We start from the raw sequence: 26,805 nt of genomic DNA, 5'->3' as shown, positions 1-26,805 counted from the left end.
AGGGTTACGAGATAAAGAGCGAAACAGAGAGGAAGTGACCATGGCAAATGCAGGTGGGGGAAGGTGGGCAAGGCGCAGCAGAGGAATGGAGAGAGAGGCATGGCCAGCAGGTCGGAGGCTTACCAAGAGAAGGGTACAATGAGCGACAAGGGCTGGGCCGCAGCTGCAAACAGGTACAGGCCAGCCAAAGGACAGTGAGAGAGACAAAGAAATACAGTCACAGTGCAGGACAAGATAAAAAGGAGAGGAAGAAAGTAGGAGAAATGAAGATGCGGGCAGGGAGGAGACAGACAAAAAGTAGAGGATAGGGATTGAGTAATATTTAATAAATATTGAGTGTTTATTTCTTGAAAAAAAAACCAAGAACAAGAGAGTGAAGTAGGAACAGAAGAGGGAGCACACAGAACAAGAAAGGAACACAAAAGACACACCAGACAGAGAGAAGAAAAGGGGTAGAAAGTTGGATATAAGGCTGAAAGAAAAACAGGAACAAACCCCAGGACTAAGTACTGGAGAGTGTGACTAATGAAGGTGTCAAAAAATCACCAGCTTGAATAGAACAGATTACTGTCATGGCTCGGCTGGGACCCTTTAATTAACGTCCGTCTCTTGGCAGGACCATAAACCCTCTGATAAAACATGAGGGAAAACTGAATGGTTGATGTGCTCCAATTTTGGTGCTGCTCAACCCTAATCCCAGCCCATGCCACCAGTGAACACCCTGATCTCTGAGCCTTTTCTTGGGGATATTTCACCTTTATCCATTCTCTTCCCCTCCCAGTATCTCTGTGTGATCAGAATGAACCTGATGAGAGGCTTCTCCATTGCAGGGTCTTTGGAAATCCTGCAGTGACTTCGAGACTGAGCAAGAGTAGTATGAGAAAAACTGGATCCTTTACCGCCAACTAATACCAAACACCTTACTCTGGAGAAGAGAGAACAGCTTGTTTTTACACATCCAAATTCCTTCAAGTTTTAGTATCATGTTTCCTGGCATTGTGAGAAGTGTTTAGCACAGCCAAGTGAATAAAATGGTCTCATTTTCAGAAAACACAACTGAACAAGAACAGACAGCAAAACTGCTTTGAAGCAATTTGGGCACACGTTTCCCTTTTTGCAATCTGAGCTTTCTTTTTTATCATGCCTGAAATTCTGAGTTCCTTACAGCTGCCCCAGTCCTTCCCTCTCAGTGCTGCTCTAAAATGATTTGTATTTTTTGTCAAAAAGAATTTTGTTCCTCAGAGAGGACAAATGCTTTTATTACAGGTATGTCAGGGTAGGGGAAACCCATACAGGATATGGTCATCCATTACCTGAATGTAATTTAGACTAATAATTAAAAATGTAACACCATGTGAAAAGACTGTACTAATAATGTGGGAAAAAACAGAATCATCTTGCAGTCATAAAAATTAGAACAGCCTATGTTACATGTTACTGTTGCTCATCATTTTCTCTGGGTGTGGGACAACTGGCTTCATATTTTTTCTTCAGGGCTTTCAAATATACACGCAAACTGTCAGGGTCCAGTCGAGAATTTCTGGCAGTCTGAACCAATCTCATTGCTAACTGGTATGCAGCTCTCTGTTTCATCATCTCAGGAGTGCTCTTCTGTCTGTGCTGTTCTTAAAAATATACATACATTAAAACACGAAATTATGTTCTATTTAAAAAAAACCAAACACTAGTATTAGCTATTTTCTAGCCTGTTTTTCATCTCCCAATTCTTGGTTTACATACAAACATTACACCTGTACTCCTTTACCCACAGGGACATTTTGTGTTGTCAGCTAACAGTGACCTTCAGTATAATCTTTAAGAACTGGCTCCAGAAATACAAAGTTTAATGAAATCTATTTTCATTAAAACATAGGCAAGCACTTGTCCTGTAACCTTTCAGAAACTGAAAATACATTTGAATAGTATAAAAACTGTGAAATACAGCATTAAAATTTTCTACTACATACCAAAATTTGTTGTGCAATGTGACTTGTGATTTCCTTTGCATCCAAAATTATGGATGATGGTAGGGAGGACACTTCTGCAGCTTTTAGTCCTAAACATATAAAACACAAATCAGGATTTTTAATATAATTTTTATCCCTACCTTCCATTTTATGCCTTCCAGAATTAACTTAGCCTGTTTTTCTAAGGGGTAAAGATTTAATTTTAATTTTTATTAAAATAATTTCAGTGTATTTTCTCTTTGTGTGTGGGGGGTTTTTTAGGGGCTTTTTTTGTTGGGGGGGAGGTGGTTTTGGGTTTTTCTTGTTTTGGATTTTTTGTTTTTGTTAATGAACAATAAGGTTTGGAGAGATACAAAATTAAATGTCGACTTTGTTTTAATGCTATCTCTGAAACACACCTCAACATCAAGCTAGTGCCGGTAATACCGTAAATGGGTAGAATGAGACATATTAGGGGGTTAAAAGAAAAAAAAAAAGGCACCATGGTGTTAACAGCTTTCTCGGTTTAGGTTTTTTAATTTGGCAGAAAATACAGTGGTTTTGCTAACTGCACTCTCAATTATATCCAGACATCCAGTGGACAGGGATGTAATTTTTCAACTTCTTTGTTGCCAACAGGCACACTTCCAGATATTGATGGTAAGAAAGAGATGTAGATATTTTTTCCTGCCCTAACATGATTTTTTAACTTCTTCCTTTATCCGCACCCCTGGAAAATCTGTGGTTCATTGGGTGGTTTAATACTACAGGTTTAAAAATGGAGAAGGGTCATGAAGAGCCCTTGCATCCTTTCTTAGAATGTGACTTTACTCCAAGTAAGGTAAAGCCAAGACATGAACACTCAGTTTCTAAAGGTCTCCTGTTCTCAGAAATTACTCTCTAAACATACAATTCAGTGGAGTTAATGTTGGTCTAGCATCTAAAATTGAGCTTGTCACGTGTAGCTAATTTCCTCTTGCTTAAATTTTACCTAAATCAAGCAATCAACATCTGAATCTAGTATTTGGAAACATACAGATTTCTTTAAATCTTTGTCATTCACTCTTGACCCATAATTAATCAATCTGTACAATCTATACTTTAATTTATTCTGAAGTTAAAAGATAAGTAAATCCACTTTTCAGAGAACACTGATGCTTTTGTAGACCCTCTCAAAATTGTCTTAGCCTAATAGCCTGTAAAATTCCTCTCCTTTTTTAAAGAACCTTGGTTCTTTTTTGCTAATCAAAAAGGGCCAACCTGCTGCTAACCAGTCATATCACTGCTTATGGCAGACACATCTTCAAGTAACTACAGAACCTAAAGATGTGTCTGCCATACATACATTCGTTCGCTTCCCTAAGTGCAGATAAAATGAACTCAAGCAGTATATGCTCAGAATTACCCAACTCATTCAAACAGACATGAATCGAGGAAATACTGGCATCAGTAAGACATCAGTAAGATTTTTTTTTTTTCACTACAAAACATCATATAAGTTCTTCATACTACCCTAAACAGCTATCTCACTATGTGGTTACCTAAAACACGTAATTATTTGGAACAAATGATAGACCAGCATATCATTCTCTCTCTTTGAGAGAGACACAAACTCAAGAGAAACCTGTCATCAGAAAAAACACTGTTCGATGCCTAATAACTGAAATAGTATCTTGTGTAACTTTTGCTAACTGTAAGTCACAGTGGAATCCATTACCATAGTTCTTTTCCTCTGTGTACCCTTTAGAAAGTGTGTAAGTGTAAGCAATTTTCTCCTTATTTCCAGCACTGCTTCTCACATGTTGCACTTCAAAATGGTAGTTTTCCACATTGGGATATAAAGCGTCTATATGACATAGTTCCAGGAAATGCGTAGCAAACAGTGTAAATGCCTAAATAAGGAAACAAGAAAGAAAATTTATTTCGGCAATGATCCAGAAATAAATTAAAATAAATAAGAAAAATTAAATAATCTCACAGATGTCCAGGTTTTCCTCCAAAACACTGAAAAGCTGTCTTTACACTACTAAAGCAAACAAAAATCCTTAAGGGATGCATTCTAGCACTGCCAAGTACATCTTTTCCAACTGAGAATTCTTCTGCTCATTTCTCAAAAGAAGGAAAACAGTATCAGAAACAAAGAAGAATCCACTATGCTTATAAAATCTGACTGGTGTGGATTGGAACGACTGTCAAATGGTTGCTTAATTCTCTCAATGAATTCTTTATTAAAAGTACAAGTGACAGAAAGTATCTGAGCTTTTCAAACCAAAACCCCCTCATAAGTACTCTGAATGAACTCTGAGGAGAAACAAACACCTGCACACTGAAAAGGTTCATAACAGCCCCCTGAGACTGATCACATAACTAGCAACAGAGGTGAAACTTGCAATCCATCTAAAATTACCTGCCACTTTTCTAAACAAGTTTCTAACCTCTGTGACCAATTCATAAGTTGTGTGGAACTACCACTGTACTTTGAAAGGTAGCCACCAGGTAAAGAGGTTCACTTTTAACATTCAAGCATAAAGCAAAACTAAAACTAAACTAAATAAGTAAAACTAAACAGACTGGGTTATTCTCTTTCTAGACAGAGTTACAAGCTTGCAAGCAAGCTGAAAAGATATGGTGACCGGTGTTCTAGTTTTAAATGCACTAGAGCTAGTTTTCTTCACAGTAGTTTGTGTTGGGCTGCTTTGGATTTGTGACCAAGACAGTACTACTAACTCACCCATGTTTTAGCTACTGCAGAGCAGCGTTTGCACAGCATCAAGGGCTGTTCTGCTCCTCACCCTGTCCCACCAGCAAGCAGGCTCGGGGGTGTTCATGGAGCTGCTGTTGGGGGACACAGCCAGGATGGCTGACCCAAACTCACCCCAGGGATATCCCACACCATACTACACCACCACAATAAGAACTGTGAGGAAGGAGGGACATTTGGCGTTCTGGTAACAGTCACTGTGAGCAAACGGCATTCCTGGGCAGGAAACGACTGAACATCTGCCTGCCAATAGGAAGCAGTGAAAGAATTCTGTATTTTGCTTCTGCATATGGCTTTCCTTACTTACTAAACGATCTTTACTTCAGCCCACAAGTCCTTGGGCTTGGGCTCTTGCTTGGGAGCAAGCAAGCAGCTGCGTGGTGTTTAGCAACTGACTGGGGCTAAATCACAACAATCAGTGAACAGAACTGCATCTTATGTCAGCATGTTTCCTCTATCACTGCAATTCTTACTATTCACTGGTTATGCAAAACACATATCCAGCCAAGAAATCTTTGCAAAACTGTTGTTAAATTATGAGAAAATACTGTATTTACTTTCAGGATGACAAAACAATTCTAAGGCTTAAATTCCTCTAAAACAGAATTACCTTTAAGTTCAACAGATATTCACAGGCAGCATAACAAATTCCAATACCTTCTTCAGCACTGGTACCTCTGCCAAGTTCATCAATAATGATAAGTGACTTATCATTAGCATTTTGTATGATGTACGTTATCTAGAAAAATATTCAAAGTGTTATCATTCCTACAAATGTGGATCTTTAAAAAGGAATTTTTTATGTTATTCAGATGGAACATAATGCAGAAATTAAAAAAAAATCTCTTAAGATACAGCAATTTTACCTTCTCAAAGCTTTCAAACAGCTGTCAATTCTAATCAAGCAGAGTCACACTACAGAATTCTTTCTCTTTTTTTGCTGAACATATCACTTACCCTCAAAATGATATCAGTTTGTGAGAGGAAACTGAGAGAGCTTAGGCCCCAACAAATGATAATTTAAGCTGACCCAAATATATTGAAAGTACTATCCAACAAAGCACTGATTTTTATTCACACTGGAATATCTTTCTATTTAAGAGATGCTTAGTTTTCCACAGTTTATCATAAAAGAGAGGAAGGCTGAATTTTTTACTGTTTTTCAAAGTACACACTTCCAGTGGAAACAGACTAGAACAATTTCTATTACCTTAACAGTACAAATGGGCCTTGGACCTGGATAGCTATATTTCATACCTCTTTCATTTCCTTCATGAATGTTGATGCATTTGTTTCAATATCATCATCCATACCTATTCTGGTAAAAATCTGCTCTGCGATTCGAAAAGAACAATACTCTGCTGGGACATAAGAACCTACAAAACAAATAAAATACAAGTTTCTCTCATCACTAAAACATTTGCCTGAATACGTCACTGGGAAAAAAAATTACTTTTACGCTTGGTTTTTGTGCACAGCAGAGAAAGCATCTCACTTGATAAAGTTTTGTAAATGATGTTCTGCCATTAATTTATAAGAAAAAAGTTATTATATAGATAGGATAATTAGGAGGCTTATCAGTGAAAGTTGTAAGAAATCATATGCCTGAAGCTGTTTGTCAGCCTAAAGGGATGCAGAACTCTAGGATTGTTTTACATTTCTGCGGCCACTGATTTACTAATCCTAGGAAATGTTAGTTTCCCAAAATCAAGATGATGTTGCCTTTATCAGACTTCAAAGCATAGTAGTTTTACTGAACAGGAAAAAACAGGAACCTTCTGCCAAAAACTTCACAGTCTGCTTTATTCATATTAAACTCACAGTTTTGAGAGCAATTCCTCAAGAACTTGCAGTTATTGGGGACTGAACCCACAAATGTGTGATGGATAAATTTTATTCTCCACTACTAAGTAGCTTCATTCTATAGAGTTAGGTCTTTGACATGTGCTACCAGACTTACTTTAAAAAAAAAAAGTCCTGAGGAATTCCTGAATAAGGGAAGGAATCTCAGTTAGACATTACGAATAGCTGGTTTCCTTTTACAACTTTAGTAACAGAACCTTGAAATATTTGTTACTACTTGTATTTGAAGTAGTTGATTATTTATCTACTAATTGTACTTGTCTGGAGACGTTTCTCTATGGAATTTAAGTATGCTAAGAGTCATGTGTTTCTTTTGGATGACTAACACGTGTCTGATCAGCATACTTGAAGTACATTCACTATCAATCTAGCAGAGGGTGCTAGATTGGATTAGGGTGCTCCAAAGAATTAGGGCATGCAACTGTGCTTCTCTGAGGACAGACGGAGGGGGGCTTCAAGACACAGAGATGAGGCCCCATATGTTTCCAGTGGCAGATGAAAAACCAGTTGCCTCTGTAAGCAATGCAAGAGCTGGTAGAAGAAAATATTCTACAAATTACCTGTTAATATTTGATTTAGCTAAAATGTTATTCTGGTAGCTAAATCACTCAACTTTTATAAATAATTTTAACCAGAAAAAAAATGTGCTGCAGAAGACGATTAATACTGTACACTCTTACTCACCAATCTGTGCCATAATTTGACAGAGAGCAATCTGTTTCAAGTATGTTGATTTTCCACTCATATTTGGTCCTGTAATAATGACAAAATTGTTGCCCTCTGTCAGGTACGTGTTGTTAGACACAGGTTTTTCCATAGCTATCTTTTCAAGAATGGGATGCCATCCTTGCTTGATTGCTAAAGTATCAGTAAATTCTGGACGAACTAAATGAAGAAAAAAGATGTAAAACACTGAGGAGTTAGTGTGGGAACCTTTACATTACTAAGCTAGTATGTTTTGAAATAAAGTTAATTCTTCCAGAGCAGAGCTCTTGGGAAGAATTACCAGCCACTTTCAGGTACAGATTCTCATTGCCATGCAAGCCTTCATGATTTATGACTATAAAAAGAAACCCATGACTGAAACTTTATTTCTAAATTAATTTTCTGTGGTTTTGTTCCCTAGTAAGTAGGACTGAACTCCAGTAATAAAAATGCAAAGAACTGAAGTATTTTTATAAAGTACAAGGGTTGTGGACTCCTGTTACTTCTAGGTATGTACTCTGTATTTGCATGCTAAACAGGAAAGTAGCATTCCTTCTATTTTTGTTATATATTACCATACTGATTATTTGGAAATGTACCATGCCTACAAAGATCCATTCGATGCCAGAGAACTATCTCTACGGATCTCTGTCAGAATACAGTTCTTTTCTGAACCAATTACACATGGCTCCTTTATCTACCAGCATTAATGGAACAGAAAAAGGCATAAACAGAGAGCGTCCATACACTTCATGCTTTTAAGTGGAATATGCTTAAACTGTCTATTTCAAGAAGAGTGACTGAGAAGGTTTATGGCAGCTAACTAGCAGAATTTAATTTCGATGAATGGAAGCAGAAAGAACATCAGCATAAAACTGGCAAAGACAGAGCAGAGACACCCACCTAAAGACTACTGAGACAGAAAAAGAATAGAACCAAACAAAATAGTCTGGTTATTCTCCATCAGAAGGCTCTTGATCTAACCCATAACAGAATCAAGGAAGAAACTTACCATAATCAGAAAGAGTGCAGGCGTGGGCAAAGGAAAGCAGCATATCCAGCATAGACACGATGTCGGACAGCTTGTATAAGCAATGAATGTGTTCATAGATCTCATTCAGTAGTTTACACACTATTCTGAAATAAGACATGGATTCAGCTGTTGCAGGGCACATCTGTCACTTTATACAGGATTTATAATGTCCATGCTGCATACCTTAGGATAAAAGGTCACTCATAAAATGCAACCGTATACCAGATGCGAACAAATGTATAAATTTCTTGGAAGTAAATTAAGATCTTGTACCATCATCTCAAGCTAACCTTCTGCTGATGAGACGTAAGACACACATCTCAAATACCAACAGGTCACATGAAAGCTTCACACAGAGAATGAACTAAAAACGTAGCTATGGAATCAAGTATGCTGTATTAACAAGGGAAATATGACTCTAATTCCCTTAGATCTTCATGTTAAAAAAACCCTACATGGTTGCTAGAAAGAATTTCCATTCAACTGACAGGTAACATTACACCTACAAAGTTGTGAATCAGAGGAGAGCACTATGACATGCAGCAAGGACAAGATATAGAAATAGACAGTTCTGCTCTAAATATAAGGAACTGACTAAAAATACCAATTCTGCATTACAGATTCAAAACTAATGCATTCATTGTGCCATTTTGTGCAGGCAATTCATGCATTAGAAATTTACACGATGACCACTTCTATTAATAAATGCCAATATATTTGCAAACATGTTTAATACAATACACGATTTACAGGGGGGGTTTTGTCTCAGGAGGTACAGTTGAACAGTGTTGCTTTAGAATATGGCCATAATTTAACAGAAAGAGAGCTTTAAAAGCCCGTGTACAGATAATTGGAGAAAATAAATATACTTAGCAAAGTATATTTATTTATTAATAAATATATTTATTAAATAAGTAAATTTATACAAATAAGTCTATTTATATAATAGTTTTAAGAGGTCTTACAAGTAGGTCATGTGATATATTTCTCTCAGGGACTCCTGACATCTTTCATTCATTTTTATTAAATCTGCTGAAGTGAAGCTGTATGTGTTTTTCATTTTCGTGATCTAGGGGGAATTGAAACCAACAGTAAGAGCTTGCCTCATTATCAGCAGGAAAAACAGCTTCTAAAACCAGAATTAGGAACCATATGGGGAAACAAAAGAGAAAAACAATGTCCAGTTTCATTTTTACTACATAATTTTTTATAAAAATTCCATTTAAGATAACAATTAGCAAGATACACAGCTTCATTCTTGCGCAAAACATAACTGCATGTACTTGCACATTTTTGATTATACAACTGAATATAGGATAGTTATAAAAACATCCCAATTAAAACTTCATTTACTTCTAAATATCTTCAGTGAAATTATTTTTATTGTTATTTACTGCATAATGTGCAATTTATTGATATATTATACAAAGTACATAAAGTATAGTAAATAAAGTAAATATATTATGCTAAAATATATTTTGAACATATACCTTTGTAAATTCTGAAGGAAGCTGGCCATTAGGTAAAGTTGAACAATCAGCATTCATCTGGATAAAAAATCCACGAGCAGAGCTGAAACTTGTTTTCATGGGTAGGCTGTATTTTTCAGCAAGTTGCGTTATCATACCTACATACCACATACAAAGATTTAACCCAAATTACACACATTCAGGTACATGCCTCTCCCTCTCCTCCTTGTGGTGGTACAAAGATGGAAACTGCTAATGGAAGGTTTCAGAAACACAAAACTAGTACCATCTCTATTTTTCACTATGTATGAATATAGGATTAGAATAAAACCGGAACTTCATGACATATGACAGGTGCTAAAGTTTCTGATGCTCTTTAAGGTTTCCAACTATAGACTAAACTAAGATGGTCCTTTCTAGAAATCAATAATTTAAACTAAAAAAAGGAAATAATTTTCAGACAAAACTTTTTTCTTCTATTTTGACATAATGATTAACAAGAAGGTTAGTAAAATGCAGAAATGCACATCATGCTAAAACTCCTTTTGTTCATGTTTTCCAACTCTTAATACCTTAGGTAAAAGGTAGTCCACAGATAGATCAAGACTGCTTAAAATATAAAGAACATTGAACACAGCTACATTAAATGAAGAAACTAAACCAAAGATTTACATGTTTTAAGCAGAATGTTTTAGATGGAGTAATTCTGCTCCATTACTTCAACTTTTTTGCACTTCAAGAGAACAAGGACTAGCAGAGCTTTGAATACAGGAATCACCATATAATTGTTCTATTTTATTAAGATAAAACTGAGGTTTTATCCAGAAATGGAGAATCTCAGTTGCTTATCAATGACAATCCATCCATACCAATACTAAATACTTTTTATATGTGAGAAGGTTATAACACATACAATTTCATGGCTTCTATATGTCAAATGCAATCTACTTTAAACTCCAAAAAATACAAATTTTAGTTTAGAAATACCTGCTATGTCATCAACAATTTCTGTGTATGTTCTACGAGCTATGTCGAGGAATTCATTGATGTTAGGCTTAACAGCGTAGCACTTCTGGGTCCTCATACTCAGACATCCTTTTGTGTATCTTGTATCATCATTAATTACACTTGTAATCTTTTCAAGTATAATTCCAAATCTGCAATATAAGTTGTCTTACAAATTAGATACATAATACTTTATGATTTTTACTTGCAGTACCATCCCCAAATTACAAGCAGCAGTATTACAAGTAAGTGAAGCTCCTTTTAAATGTTCTACTGTTAAAACAAAACACTACATTACATTTATATTTTCACCTCAGAATGAATCCTGACTGTACCGAAGCCTGAATAAAAATAAAAATACTATTCACATCTTTGGGAGATATAAATTATTTCTCAAATATACGTTTTTTTCAAAAACACAACACTTGATTTTTGCATTATTATGGAGACTCTAGGAAACCAATACTCGTCTTTTCAGAATTATTTCTAAGGGAGTTTAGTTTAGCAGCAACTTCACTATCACAGCCAGCTCTCTTGCTTTTATCCCTGTATGCATTAGCTGAAAATTAAGATTTTCTGATAAATAAAATCAGCTTTAAGCAAAAGAATTGAGCTATACTCATAACTATAAACAGGCAAAGATGCAGCATGCAACATCTTTTATCTTACAGGCATTTTTGAGATGAAAGTTTCCAACACAGTAGCTAAGTATTACGAGAAATACCTTGTATCTTCAAGAGAATTGTAATAAGCCTTTAGCAGCTGTGTGTTACAGCTTCTTAAAGCAGCCTGTTGAATATTAAAAATGGACATGACAGTTACTTCTTTTTGCAGCCTTTTTAAATGACTGAAAGTTTTTAGATTCAGTGAGGCTAATCAGCACTTTTGTAAATAGTCAGTGGAATCTGAACAGGAGTTTTAGTTAAATGTTTGGTATATAATCCACTATTCAGGTAATGATAGGAATCCTGCTCTTCAGAGCATAGACACAAATGCGTACTTCTGACTGGCATTAAGAATCAATGTTGGCAGTATGTTGGCAGTATTGTGTTCTGTAATTATATTATTTTTTTACTTTATCGATCCCTTCCAACTTGACATACTCTATGAAATTTAATAAACTGCACTTCACAAAAGGGAAAAATGGCCTGTAGTTTATTAAAAAACAAAAAACAAAAGACAAACAACAACCAAAAAAAACCCCAAAACAACAACAAAAAAACCAAAGGCCACTTACTTTCAGAGGCTCCACAAGTTCTAAGGTATGCTTCAGGTAGATTAAATTAGTTATTTTTGATTCAGCAGTTTTAACCTGTTGAAAAATTTTCTGAATATTGAACGCATCTGTATGACCGTTCTAAAAAGTACTTAAGAACTAGAAGAACTCATATTCTTACCAGTAAGAGGCTTACAGATTTAATAAAAATTCCTGAAACACTTCATAAGCTCACTTTGACAACTTTGCATCTGCACAATAAATGTTTACCTAAATTTTACAGTGCCTGGTGTGATAGTTTGTCCATCGGTAGTTAAGATTTTCCTATGTTTGAACTGATAATAACTGACTAAGAATACCCTGCTAGCCCAAGTTGTGAAAACTTTTAATCTTCTGTGTATACTTAACTCTATACAAGCTCTACACAATTTGTAGATTTTTTCAAAGCAAATACATTATGTATTATAATGAAGCCCACAACCTTTTCCATTAATGCTGTTAAACACAACATAACCCAGTTTTGTTGATTTCTCTTTGGTTAATAAACATATATCTTAGACATCTGATCATATGATAAAAAAAAAATCCAGTAAATACTTTAAGATTTTTTTCACAGTAATGACTGTTCTTCAAAATCTTTCATTCACAGAAGCCCTTGACCGACCTTGTTTTGTAGGCCCCTACACTAACACTCACGATAAAGAATTTTGCTGCTGACATTAGGGTATAACATATGCGGTACACATACGCTGTGCGAAAGAATTTTAAGGAAATAACACAGATAAATGTAGATAAGCACATGAACATAGCAGCATGACCCCATGTGAAATCTTTTCTCATTCATATATAATATCTCTTTACTCTTGTGGCTGAAGGCATCTCATAACTTAGTCATATAAAAGGTTTTTTTGTAAAGACAAAACTAAACAGTGCTAAATGCATGAATGAAAGAAGGCTAATCTCCAAATAAATATGGGGTCTAAGTCCCATGAAGGAATCGGGTATCAAAAGAACTGATGTGGTCAAACATAAAAAAGTGGTACTAGAATGGATCTTTGACTAACTAGTTTTTACAGGAATTTTAACTGAACTAGGGTCACAAGTGAATCACTGCACATGATACACTCCAACTCAAAGGCAGTAAATTATTTCACCATTGACATGATTTTTCAACCACACATCTCAACAAGACTGGATCAAGCAGTTTTTGAAGTTTAAGGCTTTTCTGCCTTGGAGTCTCCTTGAAGTGCAAGATGTTATTTATGCAATGAATATTATTTTTTTTCAAAAAAGACACTTAGTTCCTCAAGAAACAATGCTTTTTCCTAACTAATTTGTAACTGCATGACATAACCTGGAGAGAGAGCAGTAATTTAAAAAAAACGTGACCTTTCCCAACCTATTTTTTAAAGTACTGCCTGGGGAGGTGGTGGATTCACCGTCCCTGGATGTGTTTAAAAAAAGCCTGGATGTGGCACTAGGTGCCAGGGTTAGGTTGAGATGTTAGGGCATGCGTTAAAGCCAATGATCTTGAAGGTCTCTTCCAACCTGGTGACTCTGTGATTCTGGGTGAGTGACAGCCTCCTTCAGATAAAAGAATGTTCATGCTGAACATACCACTCACACATTTAGTAACTGAACCTGTAGGCTTTTCACATGTGCAGCTCATCTGCTGACTGGTGGAAGATTTACAATGAAAATTTTTATGGAGAGTAGAAACGAAACCTAGTGAATAGCCTAGTATAGCATTTGACAAAAGCAACTGAACTAGCATTTGAACAAGCATGTCTGTTGTGTGCATAGTATGCTCTGCTATACTGGAACCAGTCAACAGTAAAAACACTGCAGTAAAAATGTTTGGTGACATGGTCCTATGCATACATAAAAGCATCCTGTGAGCCAGTTTTAGTCATTAAGAAGAACTCATTAATCCATGTTACACATTACTACAAGGAAAGCTGCAAAAAATAAACATTCTGGGTTTTGATTATGTCATTAAAGAGATTTATCTGCATTTATTACTACTGTCCTGTTTGAGTCTGTACCTGATTTCTTTAACTAGAAGTAGACAAATCCTTTACCTAAGCAGGTAAATCAGCATGTGAGAAGACACTGAATGGTGAAAGAGTTGAGAATATCTAAGATGCTGGCACACAAGCATAAATATAAGCTCAAAAGCAGTGGCAGACATATCCAACTCAAGTACAGTAGGCAAATGTAACTTTTAACACCATGGTTTCAATATGCTTAGTGGAAACAGATCTGAGGTTCAGTAACCCCAATCCCACTGTAGTTAACTGCTGAATCTCGTCTCAACCAAGATTCACTGGTGAACTACATGTATTTATTCCATTTTGATATTTGTATTACATGTGTTAACATGCAGACCGATATTTGAGCCAAGGTCTAATGAAAAAATAATCTTGCTCTTAGACATAACAGTCACCAAGACTGTAAGTCACTAAACATTTTTTCCATTTATGCTGATGTGAAGAAAATTCCTCTCTCTCATCTGAGTACTGTTGAATAACATGTACACTTATGAAGAATAAACGTGGGGAGTGATGAAAGAGCAAACATTTTTGGAAGTACATTTGCATAAATCAGGATGAATTATAGACATCACATTTATATATTGCAAGTTATGGACAGATAATTGATTTTTCCAAGGTGTATTTTGAAACATACTGTATCCTGCTTTGGAATCTGTACCAAAACTGAAAGTAGCTGTTCTGTATCCAGGAATTTTGAGATAACTGTAAAACAAAAGTATACACATCAGAAATTAAACTGAAATTATAAGATGTATTTTCTTTGAAAGGACACAATTAATTAGCTATACTAATGCTAATCTTTTTCTTACATTCTACTGTCACAAATTATTTACAGGGTAAAACTAGCTTTAAAATAGCTAATGTCTGAATTATTTTGTCATAACTATACTTACGACTTACTATACCTAAGCATGCAGTGAATATGTCAGTTCAGAAATACGTTTTGTTTCTTAGATTGAATTGTGCTTCTCTTGTGACACAGATGAAGATTGTATGATCCAGTTTCAGGTGGACTAATTCTAGTATTGTATTTTGCCTTCCTCTGGATCATATGTTTTATGAAGCAACAGGAAGAAATATTTATACGCAAGTATTACTTAAGCAATATGTCTGCTTTTTCATTTATACATTATATATACTTGTATACATCAAACATAATGCATACCCAGCCATAGAGGTAAAGAGACAAACTCCAACTCTTTTAGAAAGCTGTTGGCTCACAGACTTCTATACACTGTTTTGGAGAAATTCAACTTTTCTAATCAAAGCACTTGAGAAAAGTATTGCTATGATAATATAGATGACTTTAAAAAATTAAGCGCTTACTATATCACCTAACAAACCATTAAAAAATACTTTTGAAACATACCTGAGGCACACTACATACTTTCCTATATTAGAAAAACAATGTTTAAAAAGAAATACAGTATTAGTTGTTACAATATAAACTACTACCTCCTTGAAGACCAAAAAAGAGCTCCTCATCCTGGAGTAATTCCTGAACACAGTCCAGTCTTGTGTTAATTGTTTCAGCATCAACTAGAGGTTCCAGGATATTGGATCTAAGTCTCCGACTTCCACCAGGAGTTTTAGTGTAATTTAGAACACCAAGAAGTGTGTGACTATTCCTTTGAAAATAAAATAGATGTGAAGAATACATACACCAAAAAAAGAGATGGTAAGTATCAGGAGACATTTAAAGGCTAGACTATCCTACAAATCTGAGGCATGCTTTGGCATGCTTAGCATCCCCCTGTTTGCCATGTATTATATGAACTCCAGCAGTTTAGGAAGCTAGGTAATTCAATGTAATTTGATATAATAATAGCCCTCAATTATGTAAGTATAGAAATACATTTGAACTTGGTATTTTATTAATATTTTGTAGTAGTATTTCATTGCTACTGCCATGGTAAAGTTCACATTTTCCCTCTCAATTAGATTAATTAAAATGAACAAACGAACCCTACACAAGGAGGCAAATTATCAAGTTATAATCAGAGATCAAATATTAATAGGAATAATTTACTTGAAATATATATCTGAAAATAATTTAAAACACTCAGAAGTCAAAAAGAGAAATCATTTTTTATTATTTAAAAACACATATTTCAGTCAATATAGGAGCTAAATAACATGCTTATAATTTCTACATATTAGTTTCAGCTTTATGGCTTTTACACGGTACATATCCTAGGGTTTCACACTTAAAGGTGATTGCATTTATGCAGAATAAGCCATCTATAATATTTCCACCTACTACACAGTCAAATAGTTTTAGAAACCTGAAATCTTCTATGCTATTGGCTGGAAGATGACCCACGAAATACCAGGGCCATAACAACACATTGATTTAAACCAGAACTTGAAAAGGAAGAAGCCTGATACAAATACACAAAACACACACCATGAAGTCAGATAGGTAGATAGGTAGGCAGGTAGTAAGATAGGTAGGTAGGTAGACAGAGTGAGCAGAAACACCCTGAAATACCATGGTATAAAAAAAGTAAAGCAACAGCCAAGAGAATTTTTAAAAAATGGGGAAATACCCAGTTGTATCAAGCCTGCATTTACTGCATGATGCAACCCGTGACAACACTTAACTGCAACTCGATATTTGGGAGAGTATCCACAGTGCCTGTCTTTATGCAGTTGAGGACTTATTTCCCTGCACAGTTAAATGAAGAGACAAGTCCCTCCAAAATTAAGACTGGCACCCAAATTTGACTTAGGTATTTCTGGTGTGCGCCTGTGCTATTAACTTTTACCTGCTGATACCTCTACAAAGATATCTAATCAGGCTTGGGGGGTAAGATCTATGTAATAAAAATAGCTATGTCTGGCTGGTTCAAATTTGCCAATGAATGGATCAGCAAAAATTCTGCATCAATAATGCTAAAAAACAAAAAACCAGAGAAACTTAAAGCAGTTTGCTCAGTTCCTCATGTAACCATCTTCCTCACAAAACCACCTGTGAAATTAAGAACAGAAAAAGATTTTTTCAGAAAAATATTGCTCCAAAAGTACCTTCCTATGCAAGGCATTCTGTGTTCTACTGTATCTCCCCAAGGGGAAAGCTCTTATGAACAGTACTTGGAGAGTGAGGAATCTCCAGGCTCCCCTTTTTATAAAAGGGTGATTAAGAAGACATCTAAATAGAGGTGGATCTCAGAACCTGACAGGTAGCAAAATGCAAGTTCCAGGTATTTCTCTTGCTAACCTTAAGTGTAATAGTCTGGAGAAGGAAAGACTTGACATTTCTTCTGCCTACATGGCAACTAAATGCCAATTAAGGAAGTGCTCCAAGCATTGATCTCAATGCGGAAAACCACCATGCAACCAAGTACCACATTGCACATTCCCATCTTTCCCACTATTATATCTAAAAGGAAACAAAACAACCTTTGAAGGCTGAAGCATGTCTCTTGTGTAAAATGAGTAAAAGGCAGGTGTTTCAATCCAACATAAGACACTCGCACAAATATTGCCTCTTTCCTTTCCCAGTCTGTAAAATTTTGCATAAATAAATGTTTAAAGTCTGAATAAAACATACACATCAATGTAAAGATGATTATGCATCATCTCTTTCTACAATTCACTTTAGGATTTCCTGTGCTAGAAATTTTGCGCTGAATTGTAACGTATTTCTCTGTCAAGATATTTTTATAGAAGCTCTGAATAGTATGCAAGTTCTCTCATATAGAAATAAATACAATGGTCAGCTCTTTGATACAAACGTCAAGGAAACTTAAGAGAAATCCATCTTTATAAGAACATAACTTGAAAAAGCTATTCTTACCGAGAATCTCTGTTATTAATCACTAGTTCAAGATTTTGTGCTGATGCTGAATCTATCATAGCTGTTTTCTCACTCCCCTGGAAACGAACCTTTAGTGATTTAGGAGCATAAACGGCATTTTGGATAAATTCAACGTATTTTAGCAAAGCTGCTGCAGCTGCAAGACAGTAATACCTTGGAAAAAAAAATCTTTTATGAATGTTGAATACTGCTAGAGAAATACCACAAAAGTAGTGCACTACAGAAATAACATTTACACTACTGTGGCTTGGCAACTACTGTGATAAATAGCACAGAAAAGGCAGTATATTTCAAATATGCACAAACCCATGCCTAGTGAACATATATTCATACAGATCAAATGTTCATAAATGTTTGAGTCTCTGTACACTTGACAGCCTCCACTATATCACTGGTATTGTGAACATACATATTTCAACAGACATATGTGATTTGAAGACCCTGGTCACCACGTATCAGCACTTAAAATTGTTGATACATAGAAAATGCTTGCTGAGGCCATAAAGAAAGGCAGTCACAGCTAGCTCTTGAAAGGTATCTTTAAGAAAAGAATGAAAAAGACAAAGTGGAAAGCTGTGAAAACTCAAAAAAACACTCAACTGTAACACGCTTTCTATTTACATTTCTACATATATCCAGAACACTGGAAGGCAAAATAAAAAGATCTGTTAAGAGTTTTCTAACTTTTGCAACATGACACAGATATATGTAATGAGTACATAAAATGATTTTGTTAAAAACTTATCTGGTCACGGTATGCTCTTCCTTATTTAAACATACTTTGATTGGACTTCCATGAAAATGGTGCTAAATTCAGATGCACACAATTGTTCTATGTACTCCAAACCCTTTGTTTCATTGAAGTATTTTCTCTGGACAGTTGTAAAAGTCACATTCTGTGAAGATGGAGATGACAGCAAAAAGTTTTAAAAGTTACATCAGAGACACTTCTGTATTTTTCTAGTGATACATGTTTCCAAGATATCTATCAATTGATTCTACAATCTGTCTTCATAGAAGTATTCATTCTAGCTTACTAGCACAAGCAGGTCAATGTAACTGGAGGTGTGTGATGCACAAGTGATTTATGTGAGAGAAAGAGAAGAGAGGTCAGGAAGTAGAAGAACACTCATGAAGAAGCCATCAGCTCTGCAGCAATGAAGCAATTCAGTAGTAATTAATAGGGTTTTTTTAAAGGTTCTGAGGCCTTCATATGCATAAATTACTTATACTAGTTCATTTTATCCTCTTTTACCCTGACAGTGCTCTTTTTCCGATTCTATGATACATCAGCCCCACTGATTTATCAGGTTGAGAGAAGGAGGGAGAATGCTTGATTTTTTCATTTCTGTATCTTTCCTAGGTTCAGTTTTACCCAATGCCACAAATTCAAAACTTTCAGCTTTCATCAGCAATATACCTATCTCTGTTATTGTCAGTATTAGAAATAGCAGCAGGGGAGCTGCATTTAGTTTATTCACTACCATTCTAAAATTAGACCTGAAAATCATAGAAAACAACATCTTCAGATTTTGAAAGTTGTGTAAAACTCTTAAATCAACCATCATATAAAAGTGATCAACAAGAACTCAAAAACATTGAATTTCAGATATTACCTTGAAATGCTCCGTTATCAGACTGAACAAATTTGTTGTATTCCCTGCATCACAGGCAGTGTTTGACATTATTATTTCTAGTGGTGTTAAAATCTTGAGTTTAGTAATAACCTGGACAAAAAATTCAAAATAACCCGTTAAAAACAAAACAAAACCTAAAATATTTTAAATAATGACCAGCAATAACAAAATACATAACTGTATTCTAGAATCAGTTCAAGTTTCAAATTATCTGCTAACTTCTACACTAGCATGTAGTGAGTCAAATTAAGTCAAATTAATATGTATCTAAATATACATGAAACCAAATTAAAAACAAACAAACAAAATTTAGAGCTTATCCACTGTTATTTGAACACAGAATTATGCTTGCTGTTGAAGCAAGAAATGAGTATTCAAAACTATCTTCCATAGCTATGATGGGAGAAAAGGACTTATTTCAACAGATGGCAGCTTTCTGGGTTGGCAGATGGAAGGTCAATGGTGCTCTGGATGATGAAGAAATAAAACATGTCTGAATACTACTAAATCTTTTGATTGATACTAAATTTTTATTTAGTTTTCATCTCCTCTAGATTTATCTCAGTATTAACATAGCTAAAAATGTGCATATTTTACCAGCTTTATGTTACGCACACCCCCTGTAAGGGTTATTAGTAGATTATATGATCTTCTACTGTATAAGAAAGGACAAACAACATTATGAGTTTACGTTCATTTATACCAGCATTCACAAATTCTCAAGGGAGAAACATGAAAAAACAGACTATAGTTTAACTGCTTACAAGTTAAGATGTGCAAGAAGGGACAGATGACATCCCAGTAAAAAGGTAAACAAGTACAAAAAATACACCAAAAAAAATTATCTAAGGGCATTTGGGGTCAGAAGGCTGTCACTGCCCTTCATAGCTGCTAACCGCTAGGAAATTTTTTTCCAGTAGCATCACAGTTCAGCAGATCTTGAAGAACTTAAAGAATACAAGAAAACTTTCCTGAAATTATCTGCAGAACATTCAAAAACAGAAGTATGCCCAAGAAAGAGAATATACAGTAGGCTGGATTCCAATCACTAGGCAGAGCATGGATTCTGAGTGTAAGTAAACAGCTGATCAGCAGATAACACAGAATTGTTGACAGGAATACGATTAATGTGCCTTTACAAACAGATTGTGTGAATCTGCCTGCAGATAGGGCCAGACTTGTAGATACAGAAGTAACAGGACAAACCATTAATTTCAAAATGTTACTAACTGACTCGGATTGCTGCTTAGCCAAGGTCATGCTCAATTCCTGAACTTTGAGAAGAACAAAGACTTAATAGGGTTATGAATATTAACTTCCCCAGCCAGGGCGGACTTAAAGCTAACTTTAATGGTCATGTATCACGTGCTATACAGGGGGGAGCATATTAAGGGGCACATTTAGGAGGCAGATCACGAAGTCTGAACCTCCCAAGTACCTCAGACAGTAGAGGACGGGCAAAGGTTCCGCAGCCAGGAAGATTAGGATAAAAAGCAGGTGGCAGTCCTCCAACAACTTGAGAGACCCCATCGGGAAATGCCCCATGGCCTCTCCCTTTGTTCAAGAATAAAAGGCACAGAACTCCTCTGTCTCCTCTGTGGACATCAACTTCTGACCATGGATTTTTTCACACATTGTTAAGGGTGTGAAAGATTAAGGCAAGAAATTGGGCTAGGGGAAAAGCAGTTGTACACTAGCATCTCTCTTTCTTTGACTGGATGGTGAATGCAGTATCTGAGCACAGAACGGAGAACTCAGTAATCTTAATGGAAAATTAGGAATACATGTGTACAAAGAAAATGCCACCTTTTATATTGGTAAGGCAGGAAAACGATGAACAATCTGACCATGGCCCGAGAGGCAGCTATAAAGGATGCTCAATAGGTAGCTAGGTATATTAAGACCAGAAGAGGTTTTATAAGCACTAATGCTTAAAAATAAAGAAACCCATTATACAACATTGTACATTATACAACTGTAACGCACACAATGTAGTACAATATACATTGTACAACATTATACAACACCTGTTTTAGTAAACAGATTAGATGGCTATTTACATCCTGAGTCAGAGCTACTTACTGTCCTAATAGAGCTTTTGTTTCTTTGAATATTGTAAAGATGCTACAAGCCACATTATTTTCTATCATGCATACCTACAAAATAACCCATGAAATAAGATGCCATTGTTGCATAAACCAGAGATTACTCACCAAATTAAAGTAAAATATGCAGTGCTGGCTGTAAATTGAGTGAATTTCCTTTCAATCTGAGATGGAGTATTTATGTAGCCAACGCCAGAACTATAACTACTCTATCACACACGCAGACATTTATGCACTTCTCAGAGTTGTTTTGCCTGGTGAAGAATACCTGCAAGTTCTACTACATGTATTGCCCAATGCTCTTCAAAACGAGGCATCTCAGTCCCACAGTGTATTTTCCAGAAAGGCTATTTTTCTTTTGAAAAACATTCTTGCCTCTTTAATATCTGAGGCACAGCAAGGAAAAGAGCAGTCTTGTCAACACTGCACATTTTCTAGAACTTGTTACTTCCACTGCTGAGAAATTTCTTCCACAAACTAGAAATTTAATTTTCCATTAGTCATAAGCTTTTTTCAAGAAAGTAAATCGCAATAATGAGACTATAAAATACCTTGGCGTAAGTTGTATTGTCTGCAAATTGTGATAATATCATCTCAGGATTTTTTAAATCTATACTGGCCATTCCTACTTCACCTCTGGCAAGGCCTCTTCCTTCTACTACAGCTACAATAACTGATGCAACAGTATGAGCAGAAACTGCAGAGGAGGATGTAACTGTAAAACAGTCATATATATTCAGTCACATTCAATACAGATTAACGAGAGATGGATCAACGAGCATCACAAACGACAGAGCAAGCATAAACAAATATACAGATGCAGGAAGGAATCATTATCAGTTCAGTCTTTAGGAACGTTAAAGACTGAACTGATAATCATTAGTCAGACTGTGAAAGAAGTAACTTTAAATCCCATTACTTTCGCATTATGAGAGCACATATGGATACATATAACATGGCACAAGGCATCATTACCCTGTAACACCATTTTGCTCATATGAAGCACTGCAAGATGTACCATCAGCTACTAAACATTCAGGAGAACTAGCGTTCTACACCTCTGAACACGTCAACATAAAATACATAAAACTTGCATCGAGAAACTTGATAATTATATATGATGTCTAATGCATTGCAAGGCTAAAAATGAACCCTGATTAGACATGTGTATGAATTTGGGCTCTTTAGTGACCACACTACATGTCCACAAATTTGGTTTTGGACAATTTGAAAGAAGTCTGAATTCTAACTACATTGATAATTCATACATGAATGCAAACTAAGTAGTAAGAGGATGCAATACCAAAACATCATCTTAGTACACAAAGTAGTGCATTCTTGTTTGTGTATAGTTTCTTGGCAGTATCCTCTGTGGTACAAAACACATTGTGTTTTGAGTTTGTTTTAGTATCTTAATATAATCACATAGAAAACTAAACTGTTTAATAAAATAACATCAGAAATATAAGTTGGACTGTTTCCTCTAAGAGCTGGTAATCTTACCCGAATAACCCATAAGTGGGGTATGGCTTCTGCAACCAGATCTACCAGAAGAGAGAGGTGTTTTTCCTATACATGTGCTATTCAGGCCTCGCACAGAAGAAGAACTCGTGAGATTCAATGTGTTAGCATTTTCTACACAAGAACTCTTGTCCCCAAAATATGATTCTGAGGGGAGAGAAATAAGTAGATTATGAAAACAGTCACCACAAATTTTTATTCAGAAAGCAATATACAAAAAAACAGCTTACAAAACTTCAATTTTTATTAGCAAAAATAGAGATATCCAAACAAAATGTCATTCTATGAAAGCTCTCCGAGTATAAAACGAAATAAATCAGACTGCTTTGAAAACAAGCTTGCATTAAAATTATTTTTTACAATGACATTACCTGCAGTGCTAATAAAAAAATTATTTACATTGTTGAACAAAAATAATACAACAGAAGTCACTTTACTAAGTATCATTTCATATGCTAATGAATTCTAAAATTATGAAAGAATGCTTTAAATCAACTTTATCTCACATTTACCCATAATTTGAAAAATCGTTATCTAAAACTGCACACGTGTTTATGAAATCCTTTTTTAAAAGCTGAGCTTTCCTTTTGAAAAGCAGGACAATAAAAGAAGAAAAAGAACCACTTGGGAATGATAACCCTATGAATTTATGGGGATCAACTCTCGGAACTTATACAGTAATCTGGGATGTATTTGTTAACAGCAGTTTCTTTCACACATGTATTTGAGATCGACCTACGTTTTTAAAGTCCTGCAAAATATCTTTGTCTCAGAACACTTTAAATTTTCAATAAATTATTTAAGTAATTTACTTCTTTTTAATTCTCTTGAGATTACTGAAGACATTCTTAGCTTAGATAACTGCTTTCTAAGATTTAAAAAATGAATGAAAATATAAACAGCAGATCCACTTTAAAAACTCCATGTATTATAAAACATGCAAGCACAAATGTTTCTGTTTCTTATATTACATTAAAAACTGACACACAAGACAAAATACATAAGTAATGGTTTTCAATGATCAATAAATTGCATGAGTCTTTATCGAGGCTGGCTGGTAGAAAAATATCTACTGTACTGGAATTCTGGAGTTTGTTCAGGTGAGGTGGGGTTTTCTTTGTGTTTGTTTGGTTGGGAGTTTTTTTTAATCTTAAAATTGTGACAAGTGATAAAAATATTAGCTCAGATCTTTGGCTGGGGACTTCTTTTGGAGTGGACATATCAGCATATTTTTTTTAAATAGCACTCACTCAGATTCTGGCCTAAGTTTAGTCAGAATTTTGGCAGAAGAGACTTCCTGTAGAAGGCACTGAATCTGGCATAACGGGGAAAAACAGTAATTTAAAAGACCAAATGAACCAAGTGATATACAGCTATTTCTCAAACCCAACATTTAGATCATCCTGTTTGAAGTAGCATTGTGTTTGGGTTTTTTTTTTTTTTAGGACTCCTCAGTAGTCATATATAATACCTAAACGCATTTTACCTCATTTCCAATTTATACACAATGGAGATACACGTACATCAGAATTCATTGCAGCGTTAAAATAATTTCCAACTCTTTTCATAGTTTCTTTTCGTCTGAAAATACCAAAATTTTAACTTCTTTTTGCTGCCACCAAGATACAGACTTTGATAGTAGATTTTTATAAAGAATGGCAAGTAGCAGTATTGCATTGTAGGAACACAACATTCTTACGGCACACCGACACCCACAGGTTCTTAAAACTATTTCAAAGCCAGGCGTAAAAATAAAAACAAAACCAAAAAGCAACAAAACTCCTGAAACAACCAATATATCAAACGCAAACCCATGTTTCGGTTCTCTCCTGTAAAGCAAACGCTGTGCAGCAATTCAAACATGTTTATTGGTCCCACCAGAGAGCTCAGCTACATCAAGGAACTATTTCCATAGTTCTGTCCAGCTAAATGACAAAGGTCGCTATGAAGCTTAGCTGCACCTGCCCCATATCTCAGTAAGGACCGCTTTTAACAGCTCTTTCGAACCCGACCCGAGCAAAGACAGCAGAAAGAAACAGATAAAGGCCCAGGCAGACAGCGTACCTCCCCTTTCGGACACGGAGGGCTTCACGGCGCTGTTCCCGGCAGCCCGGCGGGCTGCGAGGCCTTCCCCGCTGGAGCCGCCCGGCCGTGCCGCGCCGCTGGAGGCGCCTCCGGTGCTCTCCGAGCTGTGTGGCGTCTGCAGAAGCCCCAGGGTGTAGCGGGGTGTGTGCTCTGTCCGCCCGCCAACACTCGGCGTGGAAGAGCCGCGGCCCGTGTAGGACTCCGAGGCGGCCGAGGCGGCGGCCCGCCCGCCCGCGCCCGCCATGGTGCGAGCCCTCAGCACTGCCCCGGCCCGCGCCCACCGCCGGCAACGGCGGCACCGGGGCCCGACCTGCTGCACCCGGAGACGGGCTCTGCTGGTAAAAGCTGCCGAGCTTTACTGCGGCTGTAAACGGTACCGTCGTGCACAGAGCTGCTGGCCCTGCAACGGGTATCATTACAAATATGCAACGGCCATAGCCACTCAAGAGAAGTGCTTGCTCTGCTCTTTAAAGCAAGAGTACTGCGTTTCAAGGTATTTTACCTGGCATTAATTCTTCACCATTCAGACTTCTTTAGCATGAGCTTCAGCAATGTTTTCTTCCTGCTCAGGAGTTTGGTTACAAAAAGATCCCCAAAATAACCACAAAGCTAGTTTACCTCTGCAGTTGTCTTAAACACCTGCTTGTAGGAATGTTTTAGAACACTACAACTGCTTTGTATATTACCATCATGTAACATACACGACTAAAATGCTTTAATTCACATTTTGACTCGGCACAATTTTGTCTCTGGCACTAAATACGCCCGCATTATGAAACACTCCATATACTCACACCTTTTTTAACCTATAATTGTAGAAGATCTTTAGAAATCACAGTTGACTTAGGAAATTACATTGATCAAATTTTCATCAGAGAACTCCAATAATATTAACAGGATTTCAATCTAAAGTGAAATGTTCTACACTGCAGTGCAATATCACCCACATATTAATTTACAGGCTATCTACTACTAGCTACTAAACTGTGTTTTCCTGGATGAAAACGAGTGCACTTGCAAAGAAAACCATAATGAAATTTTAAAAAATTACTTTAAAATTGTTGGTTAACCTTTACGGTTAAATAAAACCTGATCAGTGCTCTCACACCCTCACACTCAACACGAGGTCTTTTTTGTAAGGCTTTTAACTTTTTTCCCAAACCTTGAAAGATAAAATTCCAGGATTTGACCAAAGAATTCATCAGGCAAGTGGGCAGTTAAAAGGAGTAGAGTTTTTACCTTAACTAAAAGCCTGTAGGCTTTAATAATTCATTAGAAATGCTTGAGCACTCAAATTCACATTCTGTTTTTGAAATCCATGACAAGTAAAGGTCTATCAAATATTGACTTTGTCCAGTTCTAGCTTACTCTCTGCTAACACAGCTAAAAGAACCAAGAACCCAGATATTGAGCCCCACCTGTAAAAGGCAAGGCACATTCAAGATCCAGCCACTCCACTACCGTACCAGCTACTGCTCACTGAAGGCCAGAGTCTAGCACCCTCAAAAGACAAAGATAACTGTGCGTGCTGTCTACAGCCCAGAGATTAACCATATGGTCTACATAGTAGACCAAAGTACCTACA

General features: G+C 36.1%; 1 protein-coding gene across 1 annotated transcript; it reads right to left on the bottom strand.

Annotated features, from left to right (window-relative positions):
* Positions 1-766: 766 nt before the first annotated feature.
* Positions 767-26,244, bottom strand: MSH4 (mutS homolog 4). The gene is made up of 20 exons (XM_058810537.1): positions 25,200-26,244; positions 23,118-23,282; positions 22,166-22,329; positions 19,489-19,599; positions 18,653-18,768; positions 17,852-18,025; positions 15,508-15,680; positions 14,687-14,754; positions 12,020-12,094; positions 11,507-11,571; positions 10,765-10,934; positions 9,799-9,935; positions 9,274-9,377; positions 8,288-8,412; positions 7,255-7,455; positions 5,965-6,083; positions 5,318-5,446; positions 3,664-3,838; positions 1,968-2,056; positions 767-1,620 (listed from the first exon to the last, which is right to left on the bottom strand). The coding sequence occupies exons 1-20, from the start codon at positions 25,462-25,464 to the stop codon at positions 1,435-1,437; spliced, it is 2,811 nt and encodes a 936-aa protein (XP_058666520.1). The 5' UTR covers positions 25,465-26,244; the 3' UTR covers positions 767-1,434.
* Positions 26,245-26,805: the final 561 nt, after the last annotated feature.

This window comes from Ammospiza caudacuta, chromosome 9, assembly GCF_027887145.1.
Source record: "Ammospiza caudacuta isolate bAmmCau1 chromosome 9, bAmmCau1.pri, whole genome shotgun sequence".
Taxonomy (NCBI): domain Eukaryota; kingdom Metazoa; phylum Chordata; class Aves; order Passeriformes; family Passerellidae; genus Ammospiza; species Ammospiza caudacuta.
Note: the sequence above shows the minus strand (reverse complement) of the source record. Positions and strands in the feature narration are given on the sequence as shown.

What these genes read in the sequence shown, in the direction of transcription:
- MSH4 (XM_058810537.1), bottom strand. Translation starts at nt 25,464, where the DNA reads ATGGCGGGCGCGGGCGGGCGGGCCGCCGCCTCGGCCGCCTCGGAGTCC. An exon ending in TGATAACGGAGCATTTCAAG is followed by an intron (nt 18,769 to 19,488) that starts GTAATATCTGAA and finishes CCATCTTCACAG; the next exon opens with AATGTGACTTTTACAACTGT. An exon ending in AATTCTCTTGAAGATACAAG is followed by an intron (nt 10,935 to 11,506) that starts GTATTTCTCGTA and finishes CTTATATTGCAG; the next exon opens with ATTTGGAATTATACTTGAAA.